Source organism: Erinaceus europaeus, chromosome 11 (genome assembly GCF_950295315.1).
Source record: "Erinaceus europaeus chromosome 11, mEriEur2.1, whole genome shotgun sequence".
Lineage (NCBI taxonomy): Eukaryota > Metazoa > Chordata > Mammalia > Eulipotyphla > Erinaceidae > Erinaceus > Erinaceus europaeus.
In genome coordinates, this window is record NC_080172.1 from 76,743,767 (window position 1) to 76,760,107 (window position 16,341).

A 16,341-nucleotide genomic window follows, 5' to 3' on the forward strand; every position below is an offset into this window, starting at 1 on the left:
AGTGTAAGTTTCTTAATATGCAAGTCAAACATAGCCCATAATTTAAGACGGTAAAAACCTCTCTTCTAAGCATGAAAGCTTATTCTACTAACCACTAGCTTTGTGGGATACAGTAGGGAGCTAGTTTAAGTAATGAATTATAGTTTGGCCCACTGGAGGGCAGTAGTTGGTGCAATTATAGCCTAGGTTTCTGCTCCAGGGATAATGAAGGTATTGAAATCCGCAGCAGTGTTTAGTCTCAGCCAGGAGGCTTGGCAACCTGAACTGTTGTTAGAATGTGCTATATAGAAGTTTCCCCATTGTTGTTGTATGGCCTCATTCAAATCTATAATGAATTCCTTCCCTGCGAACAGACACCTCATTACTCCCTAGACCTGCTTTCACTCTGCCAGTACTTTATTTAGTGGGACCAAATTCCTTAGATTAGGAGGCCACAGAGTTACATAATATTACAATTATTTCTGGCATGGAAAGAGCAACCCGGTGAGTATGCATGCTCAGATACCCTGTCCTGGAGTTTGCTCTGCTCCTCATGTGATGTGCCTGGGTGGGCCCTTGTGAATAGGAATTCAAGATAACACTAAGAACAGTTCTCTAGACATGTCCCCACCCCAATCCTTTTGTTGGCTCTGATGCAAATACACCCTCTTTCTCTGGTGCAAGAGACTACTTACTCCCCTGCAGTGTTCAGCCTCTGCAGGTTCACTCGAGTTGATTATAGCAGACCAACCAGCAAAGCCAGTCCTAGCAATCACTGACTGGCCTGTTTCCCTCAACTTCTCCAAAACTTTTACATTTTTTGGTCTTAAGGTGACAGTTCTCATAGGACATGAAGTTTAACTTTGTCCAGTATACCTTAGAATATGATGTTTTAGCAAGCATTTCATGTTTGGGGTTTTAGGTTTCTTTGGAGTATTGAAAATTTATAGTAAACTGAATTTTCACCCATTGTCACACTTGCTTTTGTGGGAACACTTCCAGGTGGATGAGCCATCTGGATGTTTTCCCTGCACTGCATTGGCCTAGCTTTGCATAATGCAAAGCAAATAACGATTGAGAGAATAAAGCTGTTGTGCTATATATATGTTTCTTAGGTGATTTCTTTCTCACAAAGATGAAGTACACAAGGAAGGGACTAAACTTCAGCATTGTCCTCGTGGGGGTCATGTACTCATGTGTCTTTATTTATTTATAAAAAAAAAAAAACACTGACAAGACCTATCCTTATCTTAGGATAAGAGGGGTACAATTCCACACGATTCCCACCACTAAAACTCCATATCCCATTTTCTCCCGATAGCTTCCCTATTCTTTATCCCTCTGGGAGTATGGACCCAGGGACATTATGGGATGCAAAAGGTAGAAGGTTGGGCTTCTGTAATTGCTGCCCCACTGAATATGGATGTTTGTTCTGCTATATTTTATTTACATTTAATTGAAAGTCTCACCAGCATTTTACAAGGATGTAATGAAATCAGCTTGATTCAGTCATGACTAGGTTACCACTGTCACAACTGCTCTAATGAAGCAGTCATCACAAGCTCGGTTTTATCCTACCCATAAAGAGTTTCAATCCAGTTTGCTTTTAACTCTAGACCTCCTTGACTTCTCACTCTGTTAAACTGTGCTTGTGTTCAGTAGTCTTTCAAGACCATAATTCAAAGAACTGCTTTTCTTTTATCCTCTGCAACATACATCCACATTATTTTCTTAATTACGATTTTAAATAGAGGCAAAGGCAGAGAGTGAAAGAGACCTCAGCACCAAAGCTTCCTTCAATGCAGAAAGAGCCAGGCTTGACCCTGGCTTGTGCACATGACAAGGCAGCGCACTATCCATGTGAGCTATTTTGCCAGCTCTCATAACTCAAAGTAATGCCCAAGGGAAGCAACCTCTCCGTCTAAGTCTACCGTATCCTGTATACTCTTCTTTCCTGAGACACTATATATCCCTGCCCCTGCCTAAGACCAGGCACTTGTGATGCCACCTTGCAGGCAGAGTATAGTTAGACGTGGTCATGTGTTTTGTGTGGGGTACGTGACCTGTCAGCGGAAATGACAGGGAACCTGTTTCTACTAGTCTTTTGCTTTGCCCTGTCCCAAACCAAATAGGGCTTCAATTTAAGTTTAACTCCAAAGAAGATAATAAAAAGGAGCTACAATGAACTCACAGCCACCAACTGTAATGTAAGTAAAAAAATAATGTTGTAATAAACCCTTGAGAATTTTAGAGTTATTTACCAGGGCAGTTGAGCCAACTGGTACAAAGACCAAATCATAAGTAATAAATGTTAATACAAGAGTCACGATTCCCAGTCACCTTTATTTATAGAAAAGTACATTAAATAAATTATCTCTATATACAAACAGAACAATATTTCCTCTATAAATAGAAAAACCCCCATATACAAAACCTCTTTTGCATATACAACATTGGCCACAGAAACTTTAAGTACCTTAAATCACAAATTCTATGTAGTTTGCTTGCATAGTAGTCATATAAAAATATAGTCAGCTGTCAAGTATTTAACCAACAGCATTTAAGTCAGTTAAAGTGCTAAACAGTAATGTGTATTAGGAATGTGCCCAAAATGAAAGTCTTTTGTATTTAACATTCATATAAAAAGTTTTCACCTATTTTGAACATCTAAAAGAAATGTATTAAGCTGGCTGTTTACCAGTTGAGACACCACCTCCAGTCTGTTTCACCAACAAAAAGACGGCTGAAGGGAGGAGAGGACTCCCCTGAGACTCACCAAATGCATCTGTGAGTCTCCATTGCTACTGCCCTCAGAATCTGGAGCAGCGGTGGGGGGGTGGGGGGGGCAGAGAACTAAAGAGGAAACTCAGAAGAAAAAAATGCCTTAAAAACAAAAACAAATTAAAAAAAAACCTAAACACCACAAAAAGACAGATGTGTTAGAAAAGTCCACCCAATTTCCATTTTACTTTTCCATATGACTTGAAGTCAATCTCTCCAAGTTCTCCAAAAGTCCACTTAGAATTCACTTGTTTTGGTTTAGACCATCTGTTTTATCTTGAGCACAGACTCTAGCATACAGTCTAAATCATGGTATGTGCAAAAGGTGCCATAGTGTTAAGATAGAAATCTTTAAAACTTGGACTTGGTTGTACCGTTCAGTATGTTCCAAAGTGACTCATGTTAGTGTTGAAGTCAGAATGCTAATTGTAAGGACAGGTCAGATAAAGAGCTTTCTTTTAGTCATATGTCTCTGTGCTAGAAATACTCTTTTGTGTTTCCATAGATTCAATCCTCTTTAGAGTTCTTGGTCACAGTGCAGTATAAACTGCCTTAGTTGGCAGCTCCAAAGATGTTTTTATGCAGCCCTGAGGGGGGAGTTCTCCTTCGTATTGTGCCCTGCTTTTGTTTGCCTGCACTTGTACAGAGACACAGACAGGATGATGATGATGATGACCACAAACACCACTGCTCCAATGATAAAGAACATTTCTGAAAAATAAAAAGGACCAAGTTAACTTAGAGCACATACATCTTATTTATCAACGGGAAAAAACTGAGGGCATAGCCCCAAATTACACCATCCTGCTTTTGTATAATGTGAAATTTCTTTACTCTTTCTATCACAACATATTTAGATTAGGAAATAACTTGTCTAACACTAAATACTTTGGGGTAACTGACAATGGCTGATAGTATTTAATGAACCATTAAGTAAACTGGCTAATGGTCATAGTTCAGAGCAGAGTCATGTAACTGGAGGTGAGAGCAGATGTTGAAAACATGGTGAAAAACATAGCTGGGTTTGGTGGCAATGACTATAGCAGAAAGTGAACTAAGTACAAAGAGAATCATGCAAAGTGCTACAAGAGTTTAGTTGAAGGAAAAACTAACTGGTTGAGGCAATAAGAAGGCTTCATGGTGATGGTGATATTTGAAACAGGTCTCAAGGGACAAACATTTCAGCAGACAGAGAAGAGAGAGTAGGTGGACATCTGGGTGTGCACAGAAGAGCTTGAGCTGGGCTTTGAGGAGCTGGTTGTGAGGGCTGTCGGTATGATAGCCCAGGAAGTGAGGACTAGAAGGAAACAGAGCCCTTTCCTCCTGTCAATGCCTGTAAACAAGTTTGTTTAAAATAACTTTATTATTTAGTCTGGAGAGAGAGAGAGAGATATCAGAGAAATTCCCACCACTTTATGTGGTACCAGGGATTGAACTCAGGGCCTCAAGCATGCAAGGCCAGTGCCCTATCACAGCCACCTCCAACCCTGTTTTTAAAAAATTAATCTCATCATCCAAGGAAATGATGGGCAGAGTCACTCACCTGGAGACATATCTTTCCCATAATTAGTGCACTCAATAGAACTTTCTGGACTCTTTTGGTTAGTTTTCCGTGATGGAATCACTGCTTGGACAAGAAAACAGTAGTCTTCTCCTTTATCCATATCAATTAAAAACTCATTAGTATTTGTCTTGGCTGTTTTCTGTGGAAAAGATAGAGAGTTCTTAATTCATTTGATGGGTTTGGTGCATCAGAAATTATTTCCTCTTTTTCTTATGGCATGGTGGAAGGGAAAGTCTACATGGACACACCATATAAAGGATTACAAATGACTTGGTTCATTTTATTCTGCCTGGTAAGTGATAAGGACACTTTTTCCAATTTTAGCCTATTCAACACAGTTTAGCCCCTTTAGAAGATAAATGCCAAAAAGAAGACATGGAATGAAAGAATGATAAACTTTTGGTACTCTGAATTTTTTCCTTTTTTTGTTTTTAATGTTAAATGGAAACCAATTACTGTCTCTGTGACCCTCAGTAGGAAAGGAGATGTGGCCCTGACAGGACACTGCAGAAGACCTGGTCCAGCCCCTTGGTTAAGGATCTTTTTTTAAAACTATTTATTTTCCCTTTTGTTGCCCTTGTTGTAGTTATTATTGTTGTTATTGATGTCATCGTTGTTGGATAGGACAGAGAGAAATGGAGAGAGGAGGGGAAGACAGAGATGGGGAGAGAAAGATAGACACCTGCAGACCTGCTTCAATGCCTGTGAAGCAACTCCTCTGCAGGTGGGGAGCTGGGCTTGAACTGGGATCCTTGAGCCAGTCCTTGCGCTTTGCACCACGTGCGCTTAACCCACTGCTACCGCCCGACTCCCTTGGTTAAGGATCTTATGCATCAGGAGGTCCTTCCCCAAACTGTAAGACAGCTCAAAGTCTGGAGATATCCAAGTAGTGAGTGGGCTCTCTTCCATTCTGCCACCTTGTCCTCTCCACTACTACTCTGTTCTGCTACTTTCGAATCGGCACAAATGGCCTGCCAAACCACAGACCCACCATTTAAAACAAATCAGAAAAGCAAATAAAAGAATTCTCACCCTTCCAGTACTAGAAGCTCTCCAGTAGTACAGTATATAACTTAAGTCCTCGCCAAAAACTTTCCGGAGGCTTAGGAAAGTGCTATTCATCTTGACTAAGGTACGGGAATCTTGTACGGTCACATTTAATTTTGTCCCAACTTGTTCAAAACTCTTAATTGATGGCTGTCCAAGATTGGCTGAAATACAGAAAACAAGCTTGGTTGGAACCAAAGAGTACTGTACAAAGTAGAATCCCATTTTGTTATCACAATAACATCCTACACATATCTCAGAAAACACCTGCATGGAATCAATACCAGAACTGGACTGTGGGAGATTCTCTAGTGGTGCTGTCTGATCAAAATACAAAGGAAGCCACAGAGATAACGTCCAATCTTCTTGTAATCACAATAAAGCAGTTAAAAAGGGGCAGATGAGATTAATTTTAATAAGATGCCTTATTTAGCCAAGTAGCTAAAGTATTATCATTTTTAAAAAAGATTTTATTTATTTATTTATTAAAGAGAAAGACAGGAGGAGAGAAAGAACCAGACATCACTCTGATACATGTGCTGCTGGGGATTGAACTCAGGACCTCATGCTTGAGAGTCCAATGCTTTATCCACTGCGCCATCTCCAAGACCACTTAAAGTATTATCATTTTAACATGTGATTGATCTAAAAACTTTTGTGAGATTTTTCTTTCGAAATCCGGTGTGGATTTTATATTTGTAACACTGGTTATATTTCAAGTAGTCAGCTGCGTATGGCTACTGAAGTAATACTATTATATAAGATTCCATATTTAGCTATAATAAATTAGAGACTAATGGAAGCCCAGGAAATATCCCTGGTACTTGAAAGGACTTGTTTTAACCACAGTGTCTTTGCAGTGGCTCAAGTATCTTGTGCAGTTTAACATAAATTAAATGCAATTAATGTGGGCATATGTGAGCCTGTGAGCACATGCAAAATAAACATAAAATATGTTCTCTCTTGTACCAAAAAAAGGGGGGGGGATTTGAACTTACTTGCAAAGAATTCAAGGACTAAAAGGGAAATGTAAAAATTAAAGGAGGAATCATGATGATGCCATCAAATGGAAGGAGAAGACTGTCAGTCACCTCGAAGCATAATTGGAAATGGTGGTGGCTCTGGCCTAACAAGTACCAGCACTAGTGGGCCAGTTTTGGCTTTGGCTCAGGGAAGACAGCTGGTTTGGTTTTGGGTAAAGAGGCCCCTATTTCATCTTGGATGTAGAGAATGGAGTGGAAAGGCTAGTTGCCCTTCTTACTCCCAGCTTTGAGAAATGTTTTCTCACTGTGTGGCCAGAGGGGTAAATATAAAAACACCAGTCAATTACCACTTTCTTTATAACCTTTCAATACAATTCTCCTTACAAGAAAGCTGACTTTACTCTTTTCAGAATGGTACATATGTTTACTTAAAAATACCTAAGTTTAGAACCATAGCAGTGAAAAAAATATAATTACCCCCCCCAAAAAAAAATAGGAATCTACTTGGCAGGAATTCTCAGCAGTTCTCTAATAGATGTTGAGGCCAGCTTACTGGAGCAAAGGACGGGTAGGAGATCATTTCACATAGTCATAACTAGAAAGGAGGAGGCAGACTGGAAGCTAGCTTGGCAAGTGCCAGCCCATCACAGGACTCAAACCAGGGTCAAGTGCTTGAAAAGGTCAGCAAGTTTGATTATGGGCTCAGAAGGAACGAGATGTTCTCAAGAGCTATCAAAAATATTAAAGTGAGGCTGGTAATGTGATACTGGGACAGACTACTTAGGATTATATAAATATTCTAAAGGTATGGAGTCATTCAGGAAATGCTGAAACCCCAGTCTTGGTGAATTTCCTGCTGCCCTGTCCCCACATCCAGCTGGTTACTAGCAGTGTCTGGAGAAAGACCAGTGAAGAAAGTTACCTGATGGCACTATTATCAACTTTTTATTATTATTTTTAAATGTTATATATTTATTAGATAGAGACAGAGAGAAATTGAGAAGGGAAAGGAAGACAGAGAGGGACAGACAGAGAGACACCTACTTCACCACTCGTGAAGCTTTCTCCCTGCAGTTGAGGACCAGGGGCTTGAACCCAGGTCCTTGCACACTGTAATGTATATGCTTAACCAGGTGCGCCACCACCTGGTCCCTCAAATCTTATGTTTACGTTCTTTGTTGGATCTTCCACTGGAGCAAGTAAAGAAGGCTGTGGCACATACCAGTTTGAGATGTGTTTATGTAAGAAAACACAATTGTTTTTTTTGGGTTTTTTTTTTTTGCATTTTGGCCCCAAAGGGTCACAAATTCACAAGAACACTCCGAAGTTCAATACAACAAGAATCAAAGAGCATTACAAAGCAAGCTACTTACTCTCAAGGTAAGGTGTGAACTCTGGGGAATTGGCTAACGGAGGCTCCTCACTGGTAGTGGAAGCACCCATTGGGTAGGATAAGACCCGTGCCACATATGTTTGGTTCACGTCTTTTACAATCTCATCGGTGACGTCACACTCTGTGTCTGTTGTGGAGAAGCATTTTACTTTCCAATCTCCTAACCTATGGCTAAAGGAAGAAAGGAAGCATGGTTTGCAAGTGTTATGGCTTCCACAACAATACTGAACCCTTTGAATGCATTTTGAGTTCTCACAGAAACCTGAAGCTCTGCAATTATTCTTGTCTGCAAATAAGACAACGGAGGCAAAGAAAGTCTGGTGACCATGTCAAAGCCATACAGCTGGATGACTGCTGGGCTTGTGCTCTTAATTAACCAGTTTGTTAACTACCTTTTAAAAACATAGAAAGAAATTTACAGTTATGTGGGAGAAAGACCATTTCCCATCATGATTCAATTATCTGTTATAGTCTACTAATTATTTCATGTTGTAGTGGTTATTATACTCCAGTCTAGTCATTGTAGTAATGATAAATTCTATACGTTACTTTCAGCCAGGGCGTTATTCATGTTTATTCAGTGCTTATTGGAAGCACTGGATAATTTTAACATGAGGACCATGAAATTCAGAGATGCTGAATAACTTGTATAATATCACTTAGCTAATGAGTAGAAAATTGAGCCCATTTATCATATTAGACTATAAACCTAACTCCATGTCACAAGATGTGAATACATCCCATCAAAGATTACAAACTGATAGAACAGGTAAAATCAACCTAACAAAGTCTGAAAGACTAAGAGGCTTTAAACATTTCTTTTGTAAGATATCACTGAAGAGGAAATGATTTAATGAACTTCTACTAAAGACAAAATTATTAAAAACACACTAAAATCACACAGACACACACACACACACACACACATATATATATGTGTTAGATTTGTTCTTATTTTATATATATTCTTTTAACAAGAGCACTGCACAGCTCTGGATTACTATAGGGCTAGGGATTGAACTTGGGGCCTTGGAGCCTCAGGCATGAAAGTATTATTGCAGAATCACTATGCAGTCTCCCTAGCCCAATAATTCATTTATTATTGGGTAGAGATAGAAAGAAATTGAGAATGGAGGGGGAGACAGAGAGGGAGAGAGACACCTGCAGCTCTGCATCACCTCTAGTGAAGCTTCCCCTCTGCAGGTGGGGACCAGGAGCTTGAACCTGGGTCCTTGTGCACTGTAATGTGTGCGCTTACCTCAGTGTGCCACTGTCTGGCCCCTAATAAATGTCACTGCAACTTGATCCACACCCTCCCCCCTTTCAAGCACAGCTACATTGCTTTTCCTTTCAGTATCCTTGGTCACCAGAACTTCACCCGTTACTCAGGGTCACACTCAACCTACTTTCCCCAGGGGTCTCCAGTTTTCCTTGCCCAGACTGATCTCTCCCTTTCCTACCCCCAGTACAGATACCGCCACTGAATCACTCCATGGGAACATGGTCTGTTTTGTACTAGGGGTCATTGCGCTTATGTTCCCCACTGAGCTGCAGGGCCTTATAATAGGTAGTCCTTGCAGAGCAGTAGATGAGCTGCATTTATAGACTAAAGGGGGTGGGGGACAAGCTGCTTTATGGATTCAATTATTAAAATTCAAACACATGAGATTCAGATATATACTTCTTAAAAATCAGAACAAAATAATCAGGGTAAAGGGAATAGATAAACATACTCTTGTTTTACAAGTCACGAAATAAGACTGATATAGAAACTTTTGTTACTCTGAATTTTTTACTTGTTTTTTTTTTTCTATTAAAAACAGAGACCTTCTCAGTTCTAGAATGACCAGAATGCATTTTAAAAAAATCACACCACTCCAAAACCAGAGACATAGTTCACTACGTAGCACACCTGCATTGCCCTGGCACCCTGTGGGAAGCACTATGGCACCTCAGGTGCCATGAGTTCTCTCCCTCTCTCTCTCTCTCTCTCAGGATGAAAAAGTGGCCTGGATTAGTGAAATCATGTTTGCATAAATCCCTGGTTACATACACACATGCAGATACACAAATATTTTCTTCTTTTTCTTTTTATTTATTTATTATTGAATAGAGACAGAGAGAAATTGAGAGGGAAGAGGAGATACAGAGGGAAAGAGACAGAGAGACATCTGCAGCCCTGCTTCACCACTTGTGAAGCTTTCCCCCTGCAGGTGGACCAGGGGCTTGAACCCAGGTCCCCCCTGCACACTTAACCCGGTGCACCACCACCTGGCCCTGAAGATACACAGATAATCACCTCACTTCTATTTTAATATCAGATGAGAGCATGAAGACTCTCGACTGTTGTGCCAAATAAGTTGTTCTGGTAGCAGAACTACTGGCCTCTGTGGCTGTATTCCATCCAAGAGGTTGGCACCTAGTTCCTCCCACTTCATGTACAGAAACTGCAATACTTTGGGGCAAAATTTAGCACACTTGCCTTTATCTTCAGAAATAGTAAAGTCTATGAACAGGTAGTGAAGGGGTCACTTTGTATTTAGCTCCTCTGAATATTATTACTAGCATTAACACTTTAAAAGCCGGTGAGCTTCTTCTAGGTTCAACACAATCTCCTGATTTGGGTAGAAGGAAACTCTACTTGAATTACTACAAACTTTCAACAGAATGCGGATTCACCAAATTAGGAGCAGACTGTTTTCTAGAAACAGTGAAAATTCAGTTTTAGAATTCACGACATTCTCATGGAATCAGTATTCCAGTTGGATGCTGAGGCTTAAGCCAAGAGTACTCCCACCACTGAAATCTTTCCAAAGGGAAATGTAGTTGAAGCTCCATGCAGGGCTTCAGGATTGGGGCTGAGCTGGTAGTAGGGGCAGTAGGTGCAAAAGAGGTGCAGCTGCTGAAGATGCTTTCTCTAGGGAAGGAAAACAGAGGGAACCCCCTCCAACCTCTGCCCCCAGGGTCCATGGGAATGGCTTTCCTCTCAGCTGGGAGTTTCATATCAGAATGTGGCAGATGCAGGGAGGAGGTGGTGATGTGGGGTGCTGGGGAGACCTTGGCTCCAGATTGGGTCCAGCACTCATCAGAGCGGTCATAAGTAAACCCCAGTCATTTCTTCTTCTATACTATAATGGCTGTGATCTTTTCCACCCAGGAATCACTGACCCATGAAGAGACCAGAGAAGTGTGTGACTCTCTGGTAGGGACTGTGGGACTGATCATAAATGTGTGAAATGTACACAAACAGTTGTGTAAAAAAAATCATTACTCCTGGGCCAGGTGGTGGGTTAAGTGCACACATTACAATGCACAAGGACCCAGGTTCCAGGCCCTGGGCTCCACCTACAGTGGTAAGGCTTCTTGAGTGGTGAAGTAATGCTGCAGGTGTCTCTCTGTTTCCCTTCATTATTGTTTCTCCCTCTCCTCTTAATTTCGTTGTCTCTATCCAACAATAAATAAATAATTAAAATACATTAAAAAAGTTATATAAGTCAGAACCCCCACCTTCTGTACCCCAAAAAGAATTTTTGAAAAAACGTTATCTTAAAAAAAAAAGTGTAGGGGAGGGATGCAAGGAGAAGACTCTCTAGTCAGCATCTTTTGCTCCACTCATGTCTACAGGTCCCTGCAAATTGAAGTCTGTGCTAGGATGTCTGTACATCAGGGGCAGTGCTCGTTTTAAATTTAGCAGCCTTGGAAGTCCAGAGACTTTTGAGTTAAGAAAAGCTTTGGTAAATCACAAATATGTTTCCATATGTTCATTAAGTATAAGACTGAATATATTCAGGAGATAAGCATGCTTCCTAAAATCTAACTTTCATAAGGACTGTTGTTTACTGTGGTAAATTTAGCTTTATATCACTGAAATTAATCACTAATTCTCAATAAATGGGAGCTAAGTTGACAATTTTGATTATAATCATAATGATGACCTTGGGTTATGAAATTCTTTTAACTCTCTTTATATTATATATGTGCATGTGTACACACAGATTTGCTTTCCTGTTGGTTTGGCAACAGGCCTCATAAAATTCATTATGAGAAACAAGATTATCCCATACTTAGGGAGTTGTGTTCCCCAACCTATTTAAGTTTGACAAAAATTGGTGCTACTTTGTGTCTTTATTTGGTATTACACTAATTCCCACTACAGTCATCCTCTGTGTCAAAAACCAAAACTTTCTAATAATATCTGAATAAACTGAATTAGGAGCTCTTTGAGAGAGCTGTCAATTAGAGACAAGGATGAATGAGTGAATAGAGTTGGCAACAGAGGGTACAGAAGTATTGCTTCCCAGGTAGTGAGTAATGGTGTTGATCTCCTCTGATCAGATATGCAACTAATTTTGAATCACAGTCTAAAGAATAACGAATCAAAAAATGCTTGAGGGCAATGTATATATCTAAATTTCTCTTCCCTCACATGTTTCAACTGGACTCAAAGTCTAGACAACACAAGTGCAGGGTCAGACGATAACTCATCCAGAAGAGAAAACTGTTAAAGATGCATGAGGACTGAGTTCAAGCCACCCAGCCACAACATGGGAGAAGCTTGCAAAGAGGAGTTTTTACAAGTAGTGTCTCTCCTCCTTCTCTCTGTCTCTCACCCTCTATCTTGAGGAGGGGAGGAGGAAGAGTCCATAGGATCAGTGGAATGATAGAGGAATGAAGTCCAGAAAAGCCTTAGCAGGGAAGAAAGACAGAGAGAGAGAGAGAAAGAGAGAGAGAGAGAGAGAGAGAGAAAGGAAAGGAAGAAAAAGGCAGGTATGCTTATATGAATGTTCCGCTAGCTAGAATCCTTGCCATGAGTGCCACTATTGTCTGCTCACGATTTACTGCTATAGAGCTTATATTCCATTTTCTAATTTTCTCACTATCTTTAGTGCAATTAAAACATTTTGTCAGTTTAAGGTCTGAAAAGGTCACAGGCCTCATATAGAGTATGATTCTGGCCAACAAATTATCATGTGTACCCTCTTCTTTGTTATCTGTTAAGCAATCTTGTCACCAATGGCTGGCTTTACATCTGAATTCAGCTTAGGAAAGCAGAAGCATCTAAAACATTAATTCTCTTTCTAGCTTACCTTATCTGAACACTATAGACGTAATTGATGGGCTTGGGTTCCCACTCCAAAATTGTCTTGAAATTGGTTGATTTCCATGTTAAATTATAAGCTTTCGTTACATCTGTAGTCCCTTTAAACAACAGAGAAAACCACTGTTATTACATGAATTTAGCACATGATTTCATGCTGATGCTATTAAACCTTTCCGGGCTTCCCAGCATCACCACACATCTCTCCTCCATTCCCAACTACAAAAGCTTTACGATTGAATTAACAAGGGGGGGGGGACTTTTCATATTTTTTTCTAGACCTAAGTAAACAAGCAAAGATCGTGAAACCCACATCTGAAATCACTCATGGAGACCTATGGTAACCTGGAAGCATAGTCCAGGAACTGCAGGAATCCGAAGTGTTGGTGAAAGCAGACTAGGATGGGGCTTCAGTGAGTTATGCAAAAGCCAAACCCCACAGGTGTGAGAGGAGTCAGGAATGCATCTGGTGGAAAAGACTATCTTGGCTTTTTCTATTTTTAACTAACAATTTTACACTGAAACTTTCGGACACCCGGACAGATTCTTATTGTGATGTTTCATTAAGGTCCGAGCAGCCAGTCCCCATCAGGACACAGTTCGCCCCTGTCTCTCACATCGCACATAATCTGGGGGCCTGCACAATGTGCCTGTCCCAACCCCAGCGACATTTTGCAACAGGACTGTGTCTATCCCACTTTGAAACAAAGACCATCGAGAGGGCCCCCATTAGGTGTGCGTGTTCCTTCAATGAGGAACACGCATACCTAATGCAGACTAGCGTTCAAACTACGGCTCGCCCACCCGTGCACATGCGAGCGCAAATCCCATAGCTCCAAGGTGGCGCGCTGCTCACTGTCAAATTCTTGCGCTCAACTTCCAGCGAGAGTCGAAAACGCGCTTAGGCCTTTGCGAAAACGCGCAAAGGTCGGCGCGAACCCGCATCTCTGGAGTGAGCAGAGGTCCCGCCAAGCGCGAACCTCCCGCCCCGCATCCACCTCCCTCCAGCGCGTCCAGGTCCCCTCGGGCCGGGCCGGGCCGGGCGAGCGCGTGCACTGGGGGCCGCCTGGGGACGGTCGCCACAGTGCCCTCGCTCGGAGGAGCCTCCCAGCACTGAGGTGGGCGGATGCCACCGTCTCACCTGCGGCGCCAGTCACCTGGCCGAGCACCCAGCCGAGGAGGAGGAGGAGGAGCGTCCGAGCGACCGCAGACTCTGGGTAGGACGCCTGGGACGCGGTGGGGGTCGCCATGTCCAAGATGGGGGCGACTCGGTGGATCCCAGAATCTGAGGAGAATGGGCTGGAGGCGACCTGGTAGGAGGGGAGGTCAGAGGGAGCAAGCTGGGGCGCGGGGAACCCCGAATGCGGGAAGGTCGGTTCCCGGCGCCCTATAAAGAGCCCGCGCCTCCGCCGCCCCGGCCTCCACCCCCGTTCCCCTCCCGACTCCCCGCCCCCGGCCGGCGGGTCAGTGTCGTCGCGGAGGGCGGCCCCGGCGAGTCCACACCCCCGGCCCGCCTCCCTGCTCTCAGGAAACTCCGAGACCCTGCAAGGGCTGATTCACCCCTGATTCAGACTCCGCGCAGCCCCGAGCTACCCTTCAGCCTCTAGGGTGCTCACAGGGGGTGGGGGGGAGCTCGCCCCAAGCCCCTCGGAACTTACCCTCTTCCCCACTACACGCCCCCTTCTCTGGTCCTGGGGCGCCCCGGGCCCATGAGCCTGTCACTCAGGGTTGGGACGATGCAGATGCGCGCAAGGGGCAAGAGGGGGCGCCACGCCTTGGAAGGAGTTCCTTCCCTCCACTTGCTAGAGAGGGCGCTCTGCAAGGCTTTCTTCCCGCCACTGAGGACACGGGTGCTGTCCAGGTCGCTGAGAAACACAGCATTTACCAAGTTTTATAGAAAGTGCCCCCTCACTGGAAGCTCTGCTGGAGCAGCCGAGAATTTGACCCACGTGGTTCTGAGCCTCGCAATCTGCAGCCAGATAACGGGGAACAGGGCCTTCTGGCCGCGGGGTGGCCTTCCTACCCTCACAGGACCATTAACCCGAGCAGCACCTTGGAAAGGTGGCGCTGATGCAGGGTCAGCCACGGCCACGAATACCCGAGGGCCACCAGCCTCAAAGGCCAGTCTGTCCCCAGCACGACTCAAAGCACCTCAGGATAGTGACCCAAGAAGAGCTGCCCCAGACCTGGCAGTTTGCCCCATGGGAAAATAATGACTTGACATCTGCAACCCTGTGGTTCCACAAAAGATTGTTCTCGCAATGAAGGCTTTCATGGGATTGAGTTAGTTCTGCCCAAGTGTACAGAAACCAAAATGAAATTTAAAAAGAAATCAGACGTTCACGCCACTGGTTTTAAGTTTTGGTTTTTCTGAAGTCTGTCCCCCTTCTCTGCCCCCTCCACTTCCTTTTCTGGGCTTTGCTGTAAAATTGGAAAAAGAAAACTACTTCCATTCATTAATTACTACCAGAAAGGCAGTTGGTGTCTTTAGGGGGCAAAGTGCAATCAGTTTTCCCTTTCTTCCATGCCCCCCGCCCAGGGAAACCAGTCGTGCTTGCGAATGCATACTCTAGACACTTCCATAAAGCGTGCTGAACATTACACTCATTTAATTAATTAATTTATTTTTAATTTATTTATTGGGGAATTAATGTTTTACATTTGACAGTAAATACAATAGTTTGTACATGCATAACATTTCCCAGTTTCCCATATAACAATACAACCTCCACTAGGTCCTCTGTTATCCTTCTTGGATCTGTATTCACCCACCCCACAGTCTTTTACTTTGGTGCAATACGCCAATTCCATTTCAGGTTCTACTTCTGTTTTCTTTTCTGATCTTGTTTTTCAACTTCTGCCTGAGAGTGAGATCATCCCATATTCATCCTTCTGTTTCTGACTTATTTCATTTAACATGAATTTTTCAAGGTCAATCCAAGATCGGCTGAAAATGGTGATGTCACCATTTTTTATAGCTGAGTAGTATTCCATTATATATATATATACATATACATATACATATACATATACATATACATATACATATACATATATATATATAATATCACAACTTGCTCAGACACTCATCTGTTGTTGGACACCTGGGTTGCTTCCAGGTTTTGGCTATTACAAATTGTGCTGCCAAGAACATGTGTGTACACAGATCTTTTTGGATGGGTGTGTTCAGACCCTTAGGATATATCCCCAGGAGAGGAATTGCAGGATCATAGGGTAGGTCCATTTCTAGCCTTCTGAGAGTTCTCCAGACTGTTCTCCACAGAGGTTGGACCAATTGACATTTCCCCCAGCAGTGCAGGAGGGTTCCTTGGACACCACAACCTCTCCAGCATTTGCTGCTATTATTACCTTTTCTGATGTATGACATTCTCACAGGAGTGAAGTGGTATCTCATTGTTATTTTTATTTGCGTTTCTCTGATAATCAGAGACTTGGATCATTTTTTCATGTGTTTCTCAGCCTTTTGGATCTCTTC

General features: G+C 42.6%; 1 protein-coding gene across 1 annotated transcript; it reads right to left on the bottom strand.

The window, feature by feature from the left end:
• Positions 1–2,302: 2,302 nt before the first annotated feature.
• Positions 2,303–14,281, bottom strand: F3 (coagulation factor III, tissue factor). Its single transcript, XM_007533994.3, has 6 exons — positions 13,987–14,281; positions 12,835–12,946; positions 7,728–7,918; positions 5,357–5,535; positions 4,304–4,463; positions 2,303–3,471 (listed from the first exon to the last, which is right to left on the bottom strand). The coding sequence occupies exons 1-6, from the start codon at positions 14,093–14,095 to the stop codon at positions 3,338–3,340; spliced, it is 885 nt and encodes a 294-aa protein (XP_007534056.1). The 5' UTR covers positions 14,096–14,281; the 3' UTR covers positions 2,303–3,337.
• Positions 14,282–16,341: the final 2,060 nt, after the last annotated feature.